At 37.4% G+C, this 17,241-nt stretch overlaps 1 protein-coding gene across 1 annotated transcript; it reads right to left on the bottom strand.

Moving 5' to 3' along the window:
- Nucleotides 1–1,917: 1,917 nt before the first annotated feature.
- Nucleotides 1,918–7,685, bottom strand: LOC118784465 (H-2 class II histocompatibility antigen, A-U alpha chain-like). The gene is made up of 5 exons (XM_036538706.1): nucleotides 7,574–7,685; nucleotides 6,136–6,384; nucleotides 5,320–5,601; nucleotides 3,941–4,066; nucleotides 1,918–2,163 (listed from the first exon to the last, which is right to left on the bottom strand). The coding sequence occupies exons 1-4, from the start codon at nucleotides 7,683–7,685 to the stop codon at nucleotides 3,942–3,944; spliced, it is 768 nt and encodes a 255-aa protein (XP_036394599.1). The 3' UTR covers nucleotides 1,918–2,163; nucleotide 3,941.
- Between the last annotated feature and the right edge of the window lie 9,556 nt (nucleotides 7,686–17,241).

Here is a 17,241-nt window from a genome sequence, read left to right as displayed (position 1 = left end):
TCTCATTAAATGTCAAATTTGAGCACTGTATGTTGAAACAACAATATTAAGGTGTGAAGTACGCTACATGGACAAAAGTATTTGGCCACACCTGTTTTTCAGGGTTTGGCCTAGGCCCCTTATCTCCAGTGAAGGGCAATCTTAATGCTTCAGCATACCAAGACATTTTGGACAATGCTATGCTTCCAACTTTGTGGCAACAGTTTGGGGAAGGCCCTTTTCTATTCCAGCATGACTGTGCCCCAGTGCACAAAGCAAGGACTATGAAGACATGGTTTGATGAGTTCGGTGTGGAAGAACTTGACTGGCCCGCACAGAGCCCTGACCTCAACCCCATCGAGCACCTTTGGGATGACCTGGAACGGAGATTGCGAGCCAGGCCTTCTCGTCCAATATCAGTACCTGACCTCATAAATGAATGGGCATACAGAATGGGCATACAGAATACAGAATGAATGGGCACAAATTCCCACAGAAACACTCCAAAATCTTGTGGAAAGCCTTCCAGGAAGAGTGGAAGCTGTTATAGCTGCAAAAGGGGGACCAACTTCTCTTCATTAATAACTGGATCAGTCCTTTAACACACAAATATACCCAATTAATACTGTATGTATGCTTATGAAGATCCAAACAACACTATGCCATTAGAATCAAAAAGACCTCTTCTCACTCATTTCAAAACTTTCATCGTCTACATTGTATGGTGGACCATCTATGGGTGTACAAACATTTTAATAAATGTTCAGTTTGATTCTGTAAGCTATGTGGCATAGCAAATAAAGAAACATATTTTACCAGAAAGTGCCTTACTCCACAGCATTCCAACAAAATGTTTTCAAAAGTGCTTTGCAAATATTAGAGTTCTTTGCATGTGAAAACTGTTGCACAGAGTGGTAAAACAATTCTTGTTTAACTTTTATTTAACTAACTATGATGAGGTGCCACAGGAAAATACTTTGCATTAATACCCATATTCAGCTGTACAGCAACAGGAGTGTTAACAAAGCTACCCTAAATTTTACATCAAATGTGTATACCTCAACGGTGCAAGCCTCTTCACATTTTGATTCAATAATATGGTTGTACATTTATTTTAGAAATTATTTTAATGAATAAAACTCCTCATAAATAACATTTTGGTAGCATCAGCTACAGTAACCATTAATCATTCAGGACTTCTTTGACATCGGTTTCTATAAATTTCATGCACAAATACAAATGCTGTTGTTCTTAACAAATGAACCTCTCACAAATGTTGATAAGAACAACATGTTTAACACTTGCAGGACATAAGCAATGTGTGTGTGTGTGTGTGTCTGTGTGTGTCTGTGTCGTAACAGAGATAGGCTATCAAAGCAGTTACATTTAAGTTGCAAAATGTGATGTACATTGTTACCAAGTGCCTAATGATTATCCATCATGTATTAAAAACAAGCCAATATTTCCTCTACCTAAATCTACACATACAAGTGTATACCCATCTGCATTTTGTGTTTGGGTTTAAAAATATGAAGAATATATTATAATATATTAGATTGTACACTAATTTAATATAAAATGTGTAATCACAGATTATTGATTCCATCACTGGAATTTTACGAGAATAATTTTTATTCACAACATAACTGAATGGAATGTTGACATAACCAACAGATTATTAATTCTGATTAGTCTGCTCTATGTCTTGGTCTTGAGTCTTTATGAAAGGCTACACAAAATGAAAAAGGACTTCTTAATTATGTCCATCAACATATTAATCAAACCATGCTTAACATCAATATTTGACAAAAAATACAACTTAGCAAAGATAGGTTAACAAAGCAGATACATTTAAATTCCAAAATCTGATTTAAAATGTTACCAAGTGTCATCTAATGATTACCCATCATGTATCAAAATCAAGGAAACAAGTATACTACACATACAAGTATACTCCCATCTACATCTTGTGTTTGGATTTCAAAATATCAATGTAAACTCAATTACATATTTATATACAAATTTAAATTTAAAATGTGTAATCATAGATACTAATTGCATCACTGGAATTTTACAAGAATATTTTTTATTAACAACATAACTGAAAAGGATTTTGTCACAACCACCAGATTATTCATTCTGACCAGGCTGTCCCATGTCTTGGTCTTGAGTCTTCATGAAAGGCTTGAAAAAATGAAAAAGGACAACTTCATTATTAGTAACAGGACTACTTAATTTTAGCAATATATTAACCAAACCATGCATAACATCAATATTTAACATAAACTATCAATACTGATTAATACCTCATTAATAAACCACTTTGTTCAATATCAGAGCTCTCTTCAAGTCATTTTTTTTTAAAAACATTTGCCAAACAGTGGTTTTACTGTCAAATGAAGAATTTTAATATCCCTGGAAAAACCTGTGCAAAGTATATTTTTGTCAGTGGGTGTATAACTGATTCATGCAATAATACCACACTTGTGAAAACAATTACCAACAGTCATTCAAAGTCAGAGGGACATCTCTTTCAGGGGGATATCATCACGTAGATAGTTGCTTGGGGACCTTGTTATAATTGCAACAAAAATGTCTGCACATTCATTCAACTCAAAACAGTCCAGAATGTACACCTCTTAGAATAAGGAGCAACTTCAGCTGATGTTAAACTTTGATTGTGAGACTTATTGAGGAATATAAGGTTGGATCACTCGTTTCAGCCATCACCACATAGTGATCTGCTGTTGCATAAAGATAGCCAGAAGCGCAATATTCACCTGTTATTCATTTTCAAAGCTCAATTGCATTTTAATGAAAAGATCTAGATGTTTCAAACTAATTGCGTTGTTGAGAGGGTATGTTCTTGATTTCTTCACAACCTTTCTATGATAGCTTTCTTATTTGTGCCTTATGACTTCATTAACAAAATAGCATTTCATTGCTTTCAAGGGCATTGGTCTGTTTCTTGTTTTTTACTTTCATATCTGTCTTTTATTCTATTTATAACTGCCTAGATTGAGAAAAGTTCACATAATTTAGAGAACTACTGTTAAGCGGATGATACACTCTTTAAGCACTGCACCAAAGCTTATGTTAATAACTGATGACATGATCAAGCACATTATCTGATAATTAAAAGGATTAATTACATAATACCTGGCGTATAATACTGCAATGGAAGTACATTATGACAAAAATGTACAAAAATACAGTTTATTTTAACTATAAAAGGCATGATTCAAACACTATACTTCACATTTTTACTTCTGTTTTGCTAATTCCATAAGGTAGAAGTTCAGATCAAGAGACAGTCAACCCCAACCCCTACCCACTGCTCTAACTGCACCCCTGACAGTGGGTGTTCTAACATGACTAGCATGCAAAGTACAGCATATAATTTGGGGGAAAAAACATATCAATGTGAATTCTGTAGAAAAAGATAATGCCTAACAAGTCTTTTTATAAGGCCAATACAAGAAAGATTGGATACATCTGGCTAATTACCATACGTGCATTTGCAAAAATACCTTTGATAAAGTACAGATGAACAATTAATTTTTAAACTAAAAGCTGTAAATAAATAATAATTTAATGATAGGTATAGTCCTTAAGCTGTGCTTATTGCAATCCACCTACATGTTGATCATAGTGTGTTGCAATCACACTATGTCTGGCACTGACACTTGTTCATATGTTGTTAGTGGTGTTCTTGGATATTATTATATAATATCCAAATGCCTTGGATATTAGGGGAATTGTGTCTAAATTGGCTGAGGTCCCAATTTGGCAGTTTGGCAGTATCTACAGTGAAATACAGAAAACTGATAAATTCAGTTTAATACTAAACATATTTTGTAGAGTAATGAATTTAGTAAAAATCAAATTTAGGCATACTAATCACTATAAAACAGTAACTGGATTTGTACATTGACAAGAATTGGTGCCAATTATGCAATACCTTAGTTGCAGTTGTTTCCTTTTATTAGGAAGAAGGTTCCAACTCCCACTCCCAGCAGACCTAGTGTCAGTCCAATTCCACAGAATGCTGTCTCTGCCATGTCTGATTCAGTCTGAAATTCAGGCTCTGAATGAAGAGATGACAAAAATACAAGTGAACAACCCTAAACAATTTCAGTTTCCAGGGCCTCTCTGCTACATACACCCAAGGGCTTAACACAAACATATTCCAATGGCCAGTAACCAGGCGCATAATCTGTTCTGTAGGTGTATTGTGCCACAGGTATAATTTCAAACTATGAATTGCTAGGAAGACTCAAAATCCTTGAAACAGAACTAATGATTTCTAGTTTTCACTGGTTTATATTTTATATTTATTTTAGTAAACTGAGCTTACAAATCTGTTGTTGCACCCTTGAGCAGGGTATGTAACTGAAATTCATCATTAAATATCATGTTTCATATGTGAGCAATATGAAAAATGTAAGATATGTATGTAACACTGGAATAGGGTACTTATTTATATAAAATAACCAACAAATTGAGATTTTGATAGACACAATGTCTGAGAAACCTTTGCACGCAGCACAACTTCTTTTTCTAAAGAAATATTCCTGTTTCAGTCAAGTGGTGTGGTTTCCTCACATATGTGCATCTATGGAAAAGATACTTGCATACTATATGTGCAAACATGCAAATAATACATAACCAGTTACAGTGGATGCCTTAATCAGATATTTTGTGCATGTCACAAACTCATATTTTACTGTCTGTGAAGATAAAACTCTGCTCTCTGCTCTTGTCCAGCTGTCTGATTCCTCATGTTTGTATGCAATGTTCACAACTTAAAAAAAAGAACATGTTCCTGGTCATCACAGCACTGGGTTAAAGAATGTGTATACATGTTTAGTTGATTATTTCCTGTGGAATATACATAGTATGCAGAAGGCTATACTCCCATTGAAAAGCTGGAGTTAGAGGATTGTTAGTTTGGAGAACCCCTTAGTTTGACTGCAAACATTTTCAATCTTTGGACACATTATTTTCTACAGCATTCCACAGATATATGATTTCATTGTAGGCAAAATACATTTTATATGCCTGAATGGAAAGTGCATGGGTGAGAATTGGTGTATGTTGACGTATACGACTGCTAATTTTGAAGACAGAAAACACTGTCATGACAAAGATAAAGACTCAGGGCTGAGAATGTACATTTCTGGCTGAGAAAAGGTGACATGTTATGATCTGCACATTCTGTGTAAGTGTTGACTTATGTCAAAAATGTAGGGCCAGAAATATAACATCTAGAAATGTCTCCAAATGCTTATCTTAAGTGGACACCCTGCCATATTCATGTCACAGCCACACTGAACTCACCCCAGATCTTGGTCTGAGGTTGAGAAAGCCCCTTGTGTTCCACCCTGCAGGAATAGAGATCCCCCTCCTCGGGTGTGACGCTCAGGGTGGAGAACTGATGGAAAGTGAAATCACTGTTGGGATAGTAGCGGCTCAGAGTCACTCCCTCCTTCACTTCAGCATTATTCTTGCTCCACCTCACTTTGACGGGAGGGGGGTAGAAGTTATTCACAAAGCAGATCAGGGTATTTCTCTCCCCCTGTACCACTTTGTACATGGAATAGATTGTGCTCTCAGGGGGATCTGTGGAAATATGAATAATTCTCACAAAATTAATTACAAATTAAATACAAACAGAAATTATTTTACATAAACTGAGACTGCTTAACTATGAATGACTGGTGTTTGAAGGAGCCTCACTGGTGTATGATGGATATAATTTCAAATAAATATTTGATTGTGTTTCAAAAACTGAGCTATGATTAGTTCTTTATTTGTTGGTCTATTATCTAGGCAAACTGTTTCAGTTATCAGGTGTCTCAGTGTTAATGGAAATATCCTAGTTATCAAATCATTTGTTAAACACTGCTGCAGTAGTTCCATGGCACACTCAAATAGTTCACCATATTAATCTTTTTAATATCAGGTGTGGCACTACAATACATAGACTGAGACTATATCTTTTCACATGATGGTCTACATCAGCACACCTTTCTCTGCTGTAACTCTCTAAGCAACTCCAGAAGCCTTTGTAAGATGTATCATCACAGCATAGTGGTGTAGTTCAAACAAGAGGTGAAAGATGTGTTTATTCATTTTGGACATGATGAGACTCACCTATTGCCTCTGGTGGCTTCTGTTCAGCTTGTACAGCAACTTTCAAGTTATTCTTGCAGATCTCAAGCTGAGCCATTGCTGACTGATAGTGGCCCGGAGCACCCCATTTGTTGGCAAAATCAGGCAATGTCATCACCGTTTCTTTGTTTATAAAATCAACAAAATATTTTTCATCTCCATCCAGTACTGCTCCATCCTCTGGGTCAGTGAAATTGGTTTGACAGGCTATAACATAGTTGTCTAAATGAGCTGAGAGAGAGAAAAAACATTTTACATTTTCAATTATTCTTCAACATGCTATGAAGATGTTAGGATAATGCTTTCATGTATTTATCCACCTTGCTTTTGCAGCTTTATTACTTGCTTACTTGTTACTTTACCATAGTAAAATACTAAACTCATCTGCAAGGGGCTGAACACCAGGTAGAGACATATGCTTTGATAGCTATAGAATAAATTTATTTAATCTAAATTTGTCTTACACTTTTTTAAAACTATAAGGTAATCTTTATATCATTGTTAAAAACAATGATATAAAACACCAACAATAATTGATTTGCCAACAGAGAACTATTTTGGAGTATTCATCTGATGACTATCAGTTATATATAGTTATGAAATAGATGATAGAATAGAATATGTTAATATACATGTGACATTTTCAAATTTTACTTCTTTTTAAACTTGCTGTTATATACTTTATATGCAGAATACTATGTGCAAACTAAAGTGAATGGTAAGGTGTGCTTATATGAACCATGACTTATAAACTCACTTTCTGGGCCAAGTTGAAAGATACATGATGCACTTAAATATATGTAAACATATAATTAAATTCCATTCATTAAATTCATATTTAATTCTTTCAGTTCATTTCATTACTCCTGAAGCATAAATTGTACCTCTAAATGAGACACAGTACAGGCACTTATAGTACTTCACCGCTTACATTCTCTTACCCTCACTCTTCAATACCAATCACTCATTGATTACAGTCACTCTGAGCACGCAATCATTCTTAGAATACATTCAGACGTATTTCACTGTTATATTATATTCACAATCATATAACATTCACCAGAGAATTTTTGGCTGTGTTCCTGAGGACAAACAACATGCTGTATGTACTGTAAGAAGTTGCCCTGGACAACCCAAAATACTTAACATAAGAAAGTGTTAATTTTAAAAGAACATCAACATATTGTAAACTCAGGGTATGTGTGGGTGGAAATTGCAAAGGTGAAAGGTTCACCTATATCAGTCCTGAGTTTAGGAGCATTGGGAACTTGCTGTACCCTGTGTTTTAAGACACTCCAGAGTCAAATTTCATTTGGATTCCGTAAGACAAGCTATAGAGATGAACATCTTGGAAAATGAAAAATACGTTTAAACATACTGTTAATTATCTCAGTCCTTATACACATGTGATTGAACTTACCCTCCACCTGTGCAAAGACACAGACGGATCCCAAAAGTAGAATTGTGAGCATGGAGTAGTTCATCCTCAGTTTCAAACAGCACAGACTGGCTTTCTTCAGGTCCTGTGTCATTTGGCGATGAGCAGCAGCTACACCGTTATAACCATATCTATGAACTGAAACTACTAACTCGTATTGACCAATCAGAAGAAAGTTACATCATTTACACTGCAGTTACTAGGTGAGTTTGTTGCTTAGAAAAGGTTTGATCACCTTAGAACACTGACATTTGTCCAGAGGTGTTTACAATGTATTGTATTGTAGACATTACCTGAATAGCCAAATAGAAACCTAATTATTGCTTAATAGATACTTCTAAAATATAAGAAGAGAGCAAATCATTAAATGATGAGAAACTGATAAATTTTGCTGTCATTCATTGATAAAAATAATATGATTTTCCCACATACCACAATGCACACTGAAAATACAGTCAAATACACCTACTCATAGAAGGCTTTTTCTTTATTTTTACTATTTTTATTTCATTTACTATTATAAGAGTAATAGTGTAGACATCAAAACTACAAAATAACACAAATGGAATTATGCAGTGACCAAAAATTTGTTACACACATCAGAACTATATTAAAGTTCAGATTCTTCCAAGTAACCATATTTTCCATTGTCTTGTGTGTAAACATTTGACTGGTACTGTATATACTCGGCATCACTTGTTGCCAGAGACTGACTTTCATTGAAGGAACTTTAGAACATATGGGGTCAAGCAGCACCACCTGTTGGACATGTCTGGCAATCATAAACGATATTGAATCCAAGTCAAGGCTTTCCTTGTTTACATGAATTATGTGTATATTTGCTGTTCTTTATAACACTGTTTAACTTATCTTGAGCAAACGTATATGCCATTTGGATGGGTTTAGGCCATCAGTAAATGAAGGTAACCAATTAACTACTGTGCTTAGCTATCTTAGCTAATGTTATCTGGCTGTCAGTTCAACATTTTAAAAAATCCTATCTTGGTCATGAAGCTATCTAGCTATTTGCATAACACCAAGAGGCCACATCCACAGAATAAATTAGTTTTTGTTCCTGAAAGATTGTATTCCTTATACTTCAAGACTGCAGACGTTGTCATGGTGAGGCGTGCCTAATGTGCAGTTGGTGATTCCGGAAGAGGGGTTGTTTAAAGGAAAAAACATAATAAAGAAATAAAAGTTGATTGTAATTTTTTATCCATATTTATGGAAAGATGCCTATTTAGTCTACTGTATGTATATTAATTTGTTAAGTCATACTGGATGACTAATAGCATTGTATAACCCCGGGAAAACAGGCAACTCATCCTGCTCTGCTGTCTTGCTGGAAAAATCCATCCTCGCTCTGTTGTGTTCGTGTTTGACAGTGAAAGTACATCTCTCATGTGACCAATGAACAAAACCTCATATGTTGTCAAGTTGAATCCACACTTAATAATTTCTACCACTGAATATCATGTTTTTTCTTCTGTCAAGTGCAATAATGTGCAACTGGACAAGCTTACTTTTTACATTTGAACTGGTGTTTATGGGTTACCTCTCAATCTAAACAAAAATACTTCATTTTATTGGTTCTTATCCTAACAAGATTTGACTGACAAAGGTGTATGAAAGCAAAGTGCCAAATACCAGATATACCTATTAGCCAACAACAAAACTGAGCTGTCTTTCAAAAGTCAAAACAGTTGTTGAGATAAATGACTGTAATAGAAATGAAAAAAGGCGATGGTTGCTATTGAACAGACGTATAAATCAGTTCCTCAGCAAAGTCATGTGAAGGTTGTTGAAAAGGTTGTAGGCTGTCACTGCATGTCACACAGTCAGAAAACAACTAGATTTAACAGCACCTCACCTGGCACAGAAATGTTGGCACCATCATGTGTGCGTAATTCTGTATTACAACTAAGGTGAAAACAGCTCTTTTGATTTAACATGTACCTGGTGCAAAATAAATACCTGAACAGAGGTACGCGGTTTACATGAGTGTTCTCCCAAAAAATTTACAACTGACTGACATGTGAGAAATGATTTTGGCAACTTAAATATCCTGAAACTCTGCTGCTCTCTAGTGATCTGAAAGAAGTCTGTCCTGCTGGCACCACACTTAGTTCTTCCTTGCCCTCTTTATCAGTGATTTTCAATTTTTTTTTTCAGGTGACTCACAGTTTCGAAATGACAGACCATTGCAACCCAAATAAAAATACAAGTAAACAAACACGGCAACATGCAACAGACGGATTGAACATGCAAGCAAGCAGAGTTCAAAATTCTACAATTTGGTGACCCAATTTAAGGTCTTAACCAACACTTATTAAATTTATCAATAAATTGCTAATAAAGGGTTTTTTTTCAATGTTATCTTCCGGCACCGTCTTGGGTGGCTGCCTGCCAGTGTTGCTCTTCGCGTTCGTGTGCTTTTTGCTTTTATTTATTTCCTTTATTTATTTTAATTGAGATGCACTAAAGAGCGCCACAAGAAGTCATTTCTTCCTGTGGGCAGCAAACTGTACAACTCCTCCCCCTTCTACAGGAAGAACAGCTGAACCGGTCAAAAATGGACAGTACATAATTTTTTTCAACATGTACCTGGTGCAATATAAATACCTCATCAGAAATATAATACTGTGCAATATATGAGCCAATATTAGCAAACACTTGTTCAATACTCATATACAGCTAATGGTTGTGCAATACTATGTCATTATACTGTGTCTTACTTATTTATATTTTTCTTACCCTCTATTTATTGCGTTGCTTGCCTACTCTGTCTTATTCTATTCTATTTTTATTTTTATTTTATTTTGTATCTTCATTGCTGCATTGTTTTTGATATTTATACTCTGTAAGTGAGCAATTTCCAGCACAGTAATTTCCTTTGGGATCAATAAAGTTTTATCTTATCGCATCTTATCTTATCTTATCTTTTTTGTATCAACTGGTTACACGTTTAATGTACATTATAGGAAAAAGTTATAAACACATGCATTCAAAATCTTTAGCCAGGTGCCAGAAGTGCAGGGAACAACATATAAAAGAAGGAGGACCACATACTGGAATTACATGCTTCCACAAAAGTTTAATGTGAACAACACAACATTTCGATCAAACTGGTCTTCATCAAGTGTTGCCAGCACATGGAAACTGGCACCCATATATACATGAGTATATAAACATGGGACCGTCGTTGCAGTGGTAGGTCGTTAATGTGCAGTATTGCACAAAAATTATTAAAGTCTTTCAATGTAGCATTATAAATGCAAGGAATTTTTTTTACTCTTAACAGAAAATCATCTTATAAGATTAGACAAGAAAAATATGTTTGAACAGAATAACAGATGAATATGCTTATCATGCAAATTTAAGGTTGCTGGTTCACGTGCTGTCATGAAATTACAAGTACAGTCCTCACATGACGTCTGTAGGCTGCTGAGTTATTCTGCATCTTTGGATTGTTCTGGTTGAAAAAACATTTAGGGCATAGGAATCACCAATGGACCAGTTACACCAGGGGTGTTCAAACCTCTCCTGGAGGGCCACTTGTCCTGCATGTTTTAGATCTCTCCCTGCTCCAACACAGCTGATTCAAATGATCAGTTTGTTATTCAGCAGCTTCAGGAGTTCATAAGGAGTTGATCATTGAATCAGCAGTGTTGGAGCAGGGAGAGATCTAAAACATGCAGGACAAGTGGCCCTTCAGGAGAGGTTTGGATACCCCTGAGTTACACCATGAAAAATGAAATGTTATCAATCTTCTCAGCTGAAGCAATAATTACAAGTACATAGAAATTTATACTTCTGTGGCCTAATCCTGTTAAGGCTGTCCCAGGACCTGATGATTGAAATTTTAGAAACCAAATTTATGTGTATACTGGTATACATACAACCATATGTCTATATCATGTATACATAATACATGAATACTTTACCTCATCTAAACGGTACCAGAATAAAACCTGAAACATTAAAGAAATGATTAATGTATTTTTAATCCATCTCTGCTGAAAACGTCTCCATTCAATTACAGCAAAACATTACACAGTAGGTGAGGACAGTTTTAACAAGGGTTCAAATGATTTCCAGTCACTACTCAAAGTCAGAATAGATATCTAACAGCAATTTGGCACTTCTGCAAAGCTCATTTGTTGAGTGTACTGAATGCAGTGTTACTGCTATTTCAATATCACAGTAATGGCATCATAGTGCAGCATCACAGTAGCAGCAGCATGATTGTTCAATCTCACAGTCTCAGCAGAGCGATAATGCAATATCATAGAGCCAGTGTGATGATGGTAAATTACTATGTTATAGTGTTGACATGGTAATAGTGCAGTGTGACAGTGTTGCTGTCAACAGCAACAGTGTCACACTGTACTATAACCAGAGTCAGCGCGAGGACACATCTAATAGGGGGGCATTAGGGTAACCGCGGGAGGCACAAACTGCCATTCGAGAACTCAATCTGTGATGTAAATGCTTGATAATATGAGTTTGCCATCAACAAACACACCAACCCAGTTCCAATTTCAAAACATGCTGCAAAGTCTCTCTCTCTCTCTCACACACACACACTGCACTGGGCGCATCATTAGAACATCATTTGAAATATATCCATTTCTGTTCGAAGTGCAGTCTGATAGTTGCTTGCTCTCACTGAAACATATTAGCGCCAAGCGCTGTCTGACTTGCTAACGCTAATTGTACGTTATGCGTGCGCTTATCTTGACGACATGACAACAAATCAAACAAATCAAACCAGTAGCACCAAAGCACCAGACCAATGAGCTTACTACTTCCCCAAATGTGACCTTATGCAAATATGACTGACAGGGTGTTTTTTTTTCTTTTATTTTTGTTTTTATTTCATTTCATTTAACGAAAAGGTTTTCACTTTTAATATGATAAATATATATTAATTAATAAAACGCAAAGTGTGGCACCAAAGGCCTGGCCTGCGAGGGGGGGCACAATAACTCATTTGGGGGGGCATGGCCTGCGAATGCCCCCCCTTGATGCTGACTCTGACTATAACCATACCAACACCACATCATTATTACAGCTTTAATTGCTGCTGCAGCGGAATTGACATCTCAAGTGTGACAAAGAGATGATGAGAGATTGACCATATCAAGATCTTTTAACATAGTCAAGAGTTCAGAGTAACCACAGCAAACACTCAAGCTAAAGAGCTGAGAAACTAAATTGTGTCACAGGACCAGTAAGCTTATTTCCCCATCGATACCATTAATCAGAGGTACATTTTTTGGTTTTGGCAGGTGCTTTCACTGTATTCTTAAAGGAAAAAACACACTGCAGTGTTTTAGTGCAATGCCTTTGTTTCAGCTGTGAATTCCATAATGCACAAGTGAGTGCGGCCGAGAGTGTCTGGGAGGAGGGGGATGGAGAAATGAATGAGAATCAAGAAGTGTGCAATGATCCATACTTAGAGATATACAGCCTCATCATTAGCTAAAGCCAATCATCTTCAATCTGCAGGCCCTGCTGTTCTCTCCCTCTCCCCAGAACACTTAGGTGGCTCCTCCAGGCTGCTGTGCTCCACCCTGCCTCCACACCATCAGAGAATCATCCAGAACAGTCCACTAAAAGCTCAGCTTGGTCTCACCTGTCCTCTCCAATGTGTTTCAATTGCTCCCAGTTACCATGTTTACACTGGGCTTGCAAGCATTTGCTGAAAATTATCATGAAATCCTCCTGAACTCATTTGTTTTGTTTGATTTTTGTAAGTCACTTTCATTTGTCATTTTTAATGCTCCAAGTTAAAGCCTGAATATGCCTTTAGAAACAGTACTTGTGGGGCTTCTGTCCCATTAACAACAGCAGCAATTGCTGGTCGATTGGGCGCCTGTGGTTCATGTGCCATAACTGCACATAAAATGTCTTCCTCCGACTCATCTCTGTGCTATCTTGGCTTGTGGACCGCAGTGCGAAAAGAAGCAGCGGCTGACATCACACGTCTCGGAGGAGGGCACGTGCTTGTCCACGCTCTCCAGAATTGACAGTGAGGGTTGTGCAATGGGACCGAACATCGATGACAAATTGGGCATTCCAAAAAATAGAAACAGTACTTGTATTGCTAACTCTACAACAGCAGCTCCTGATTTCCATTTTTAAAGTATTGGTGCATCATATATTAATATTTGATTTACAAAATGACTTGTTTCGTCAATTACCATAAATGCTGCAAATAAAGTCCCTGCAATGTTGTAGTAACATTACATATTTGTTTGATAGATGCCCTTACCTGCAGTGGTCAGTACAATACAAACGGGGGAGGCAGTGAAGGTGAATTGCACAAAGGCAATGCTATCAGACACAACTTTAACTGATAGCAACTGCTGGTGAGTGGTCCAAACACAGGTTTCTCATGCTTATTAATCATGAAAAACAGGTTCACCCAATTATAGTTAAGATCTCTGCATTCCCTGATTGCAGCCTACTGTCTGCTGTACCTTATATTTTAGCAACATTTATAAAACTGTATATTTGCTGAGGCAATCTGAGTTAAGTACATGGCTCAATGGTATGACAGTAGTGCCCTACCAAGGAATCAATCCCATGACACTGAGAGCCTTCGTCTTGAGCCCTGAATCATATTTTTGTTTCTCCTTTCATTGTGGGCCTGTAGTTCGCTGCACTCTGTAAGCAGGCTCAGCCGTGTTTGTTGGCTTTGATGATGAGGAAGATTCCAGCCACTCCTCCCAGCAGCCCTATGGCCAGACCCACGGCACACACCACCCTCTCCAGTCCCTCTGTGAAACACAGTGAAACAGTTACATTACATTATTGGCATTTAGCAGATGTTCTGACCCAGAGAGACTCACATAGGTAACATTCTTACTGCATGTTACCAATTTGTACAGCTGGATATTTACTGAGGCAATTCTGGGCAAAGCACCTTGCCCAAGGGTAAAACAGCAGTGCCTCAGCAGGGAATCAAACCAGGAGCCTTTCTGTTACGAGTCCTGCTCCTGACCACCATGCTACACTGCTGCTGCACAGTTAAAGAACACAGACTTTCTTGTATTGTAAAATGGCACATGAACATTTGCAAAGTGTGACACAGTACTTAAGGCAGGGTGGGCAATCCTGGATATAGAGTTCCAAATATTTTTCTGCTTTTTACTCCACGTAAGCCAACCTGTGAATGAATACCATGAATGAATAATGTTTAATTACATTACATGTTGTAATATGCGTAACTGTCAAAATGACATTATACATGAAAAGAGTGACACTAAAGCAAACAATTAATCACTAGAAAGACCTTCAGATCAAGATACACACTGGTGGTCCATGCACTGGGAGGCACCTCAATCAGACCCAACAGCAGCCAGGGATATAACAAACCCCACTACAGGACAAAGCAGAGGTAAGGTTCTATGTAACATGAACATGTGACAAGAAACAAGTGCCTACAATACCACAGTACCAGAAGGGCAAAAAGCATAATGTTTTGATGTGAATGAATGATACTAGTGAAGCTACTGACAAACCCCTGACTATGCAATGGAATCCGATGTTAGATTAAATCAGTGCAGGTGACCATGTCTTCAAGGGTTTTGCTCTTTCAACATTCAGACCAAGCTGTAGAAAAGGCAAAACCGTGACACCAGGACAAGGTACCTTCCCCTGGTGTGCAAGACAGTGCATGAATCAGCCTTGTCTCTGCTTCAGAAATGTCGTTGGTGAGACAACTGTACACTTTTCAGTCCTCCAATCCAACCTTATTTTCCTTGTTCTTCTACAAATATCTACTGAAGTAGTGATTTTGGATACTCAGCCAGGAAGGGTTTGCATGAGTAGAGTCCTCTTCTGTGTCCTAATAGAGCTTGCAGTGTAAAGAAAGGTAATTAGGTCCCATGAACCATCAGTTGTGCCTGGTCAGGGGCTGTCAGGTTTATACGTAGAGAGACTCTGGCAGATGCTGCACTGCAATAAAGTTGTCCAGGTTCACAAAGAAGAGCTTGTCTCCATCAAGCTCCATGTCATACTCTGCATCTGCCACATTGGCTTAGCAGAATGTTAGTATCCGCATTATGTGTTTGCCTGGGTCCGCGCAGACAGAGCAGCTAGTAGCTGGTAACATCCAGCTTTGCCTAGCAGGTAACCACAGTGAAACCCCAGTATCTCCTGATAGGAAAATGTCCTCTTCCACACCACTTATTCCAACCACATGTCACTGGTGCCTCAAATGAAGTGTTTGAAAATAAGTATGAACCAAAGCACTAACAAAGACAGATTGGCATCTTTGTTTTTTTTTTTATAAAAAAAAATAGTAATTTAAATAATTTAAATAAATAGTAATTTAAACACAGGCACTACAGTACTATCAATAGTCATTAGTGACAAGTGACCAAAATTACAAAAAGGATTTTGTATTGGCCTGCAGTCAGAATATCAAAAGAACTGTAGTTGCAGTAAACAGGTTCTTCACATCTGATTATGGCTCTACAAGACTGATGCAAAAACGTCTGATTGGCCTTTTGGTGCATTTATGGACAGGATCAATACATGGCCTGTTTGTTTACATAGAATGCCATTCCAAAAACATGCAACTGGGTGGCTCCGCATTGTAATTTTGCTGGTTATGTAACAGTAATAGCTCAATTAATTAATAGGATTTCGTGGGGACACAATAAGCCTGTCAGCAAGGTCACACGCAAAAGGGACATCTCTCACAATTTTTTCTCACAAGTAAAATGACTGTCTGAGGATCAGCTATTTAAAAATGATCACCCAATTACATTCACTCCATCTCCAGCTGACCCAGACTTACCCTGGGACCGTGAAATGACAGACTGCCCCCAACAGCAAGGCAGTGAACACACAGCTCCTCATGACAGTGTGGATAAAGTGAAGACTGAATTCCCATGAGCCAATCCCATGGCCTACGTTGCTTTCAATGGAACCATGAACCATGAGGCGATTATCCTCAATAGCATCAACCAGTCACAGCCTTTTATCATTCTGACACTGCTGTTACTACACGCTTAAGTGGTTTCTAGAGGAAAGCGTCATAAAGTGGTTGAGCTGGTTAACAGTTACAATATCATACTGGAGTGTTTCTTACTCCAGTATTTTAACTCTGGTACAATGTGGTGGCATTATCTATCATCTGTGTTTCAGTTATAATGTAGAGATCATTTCATATGAAACACTCTTGAACATCTGAAAATATAAACTCTAAAATGACTCCATGCTGAGCACACCCCCCAGCCCACAAGACATTTGACTTCATCATCTAAAGCTCACTGGCTGCCCCTGGTGCCAGTCGTCTTTGAGTTATCATGACCGGCCATTGTAAGCACTGAGCCATCTCAACATCTTTATGGAAACCGTAAAACAGATTGCAATGGATTAGTGGGTTTGTTTCACACTGTTTTATTGCACTTCACAAGCACATATTTATCCATACTGTGAAGTGTTGCAGGTTGCCACTGCCATCTAGTGGCTATAGACGATCACTACAATAGATATATTTTGATAGACTTAGTAACCCCATTTTGTGACAGTTTTATGAAGTCATAAGGCAATTTATACTTCCATATTTAGACTTCATTCATTGCAATGCTTAAAGTCAGGAAAAATTCATTAGTGCTACTTACTGCACA

Source organism: Megalops cyprinoides, chromosome 10 (genome assembly GCF_013368585.1).
Source record: "Megalops cyprinoides isolate fMegCyp1 chromosome 10, fMegCyp1.pri, whole genome shotgun sequence".
Lineage (NCBI taxonomy): Eukaryota > Metazoa > Chordata > Actinopteri > Elopiformes > Megalopidae > Megalops > Megalops cyprinoides.
This window is presented reverse-complemented; position numbering and strand designations above follow the sequence as displayed.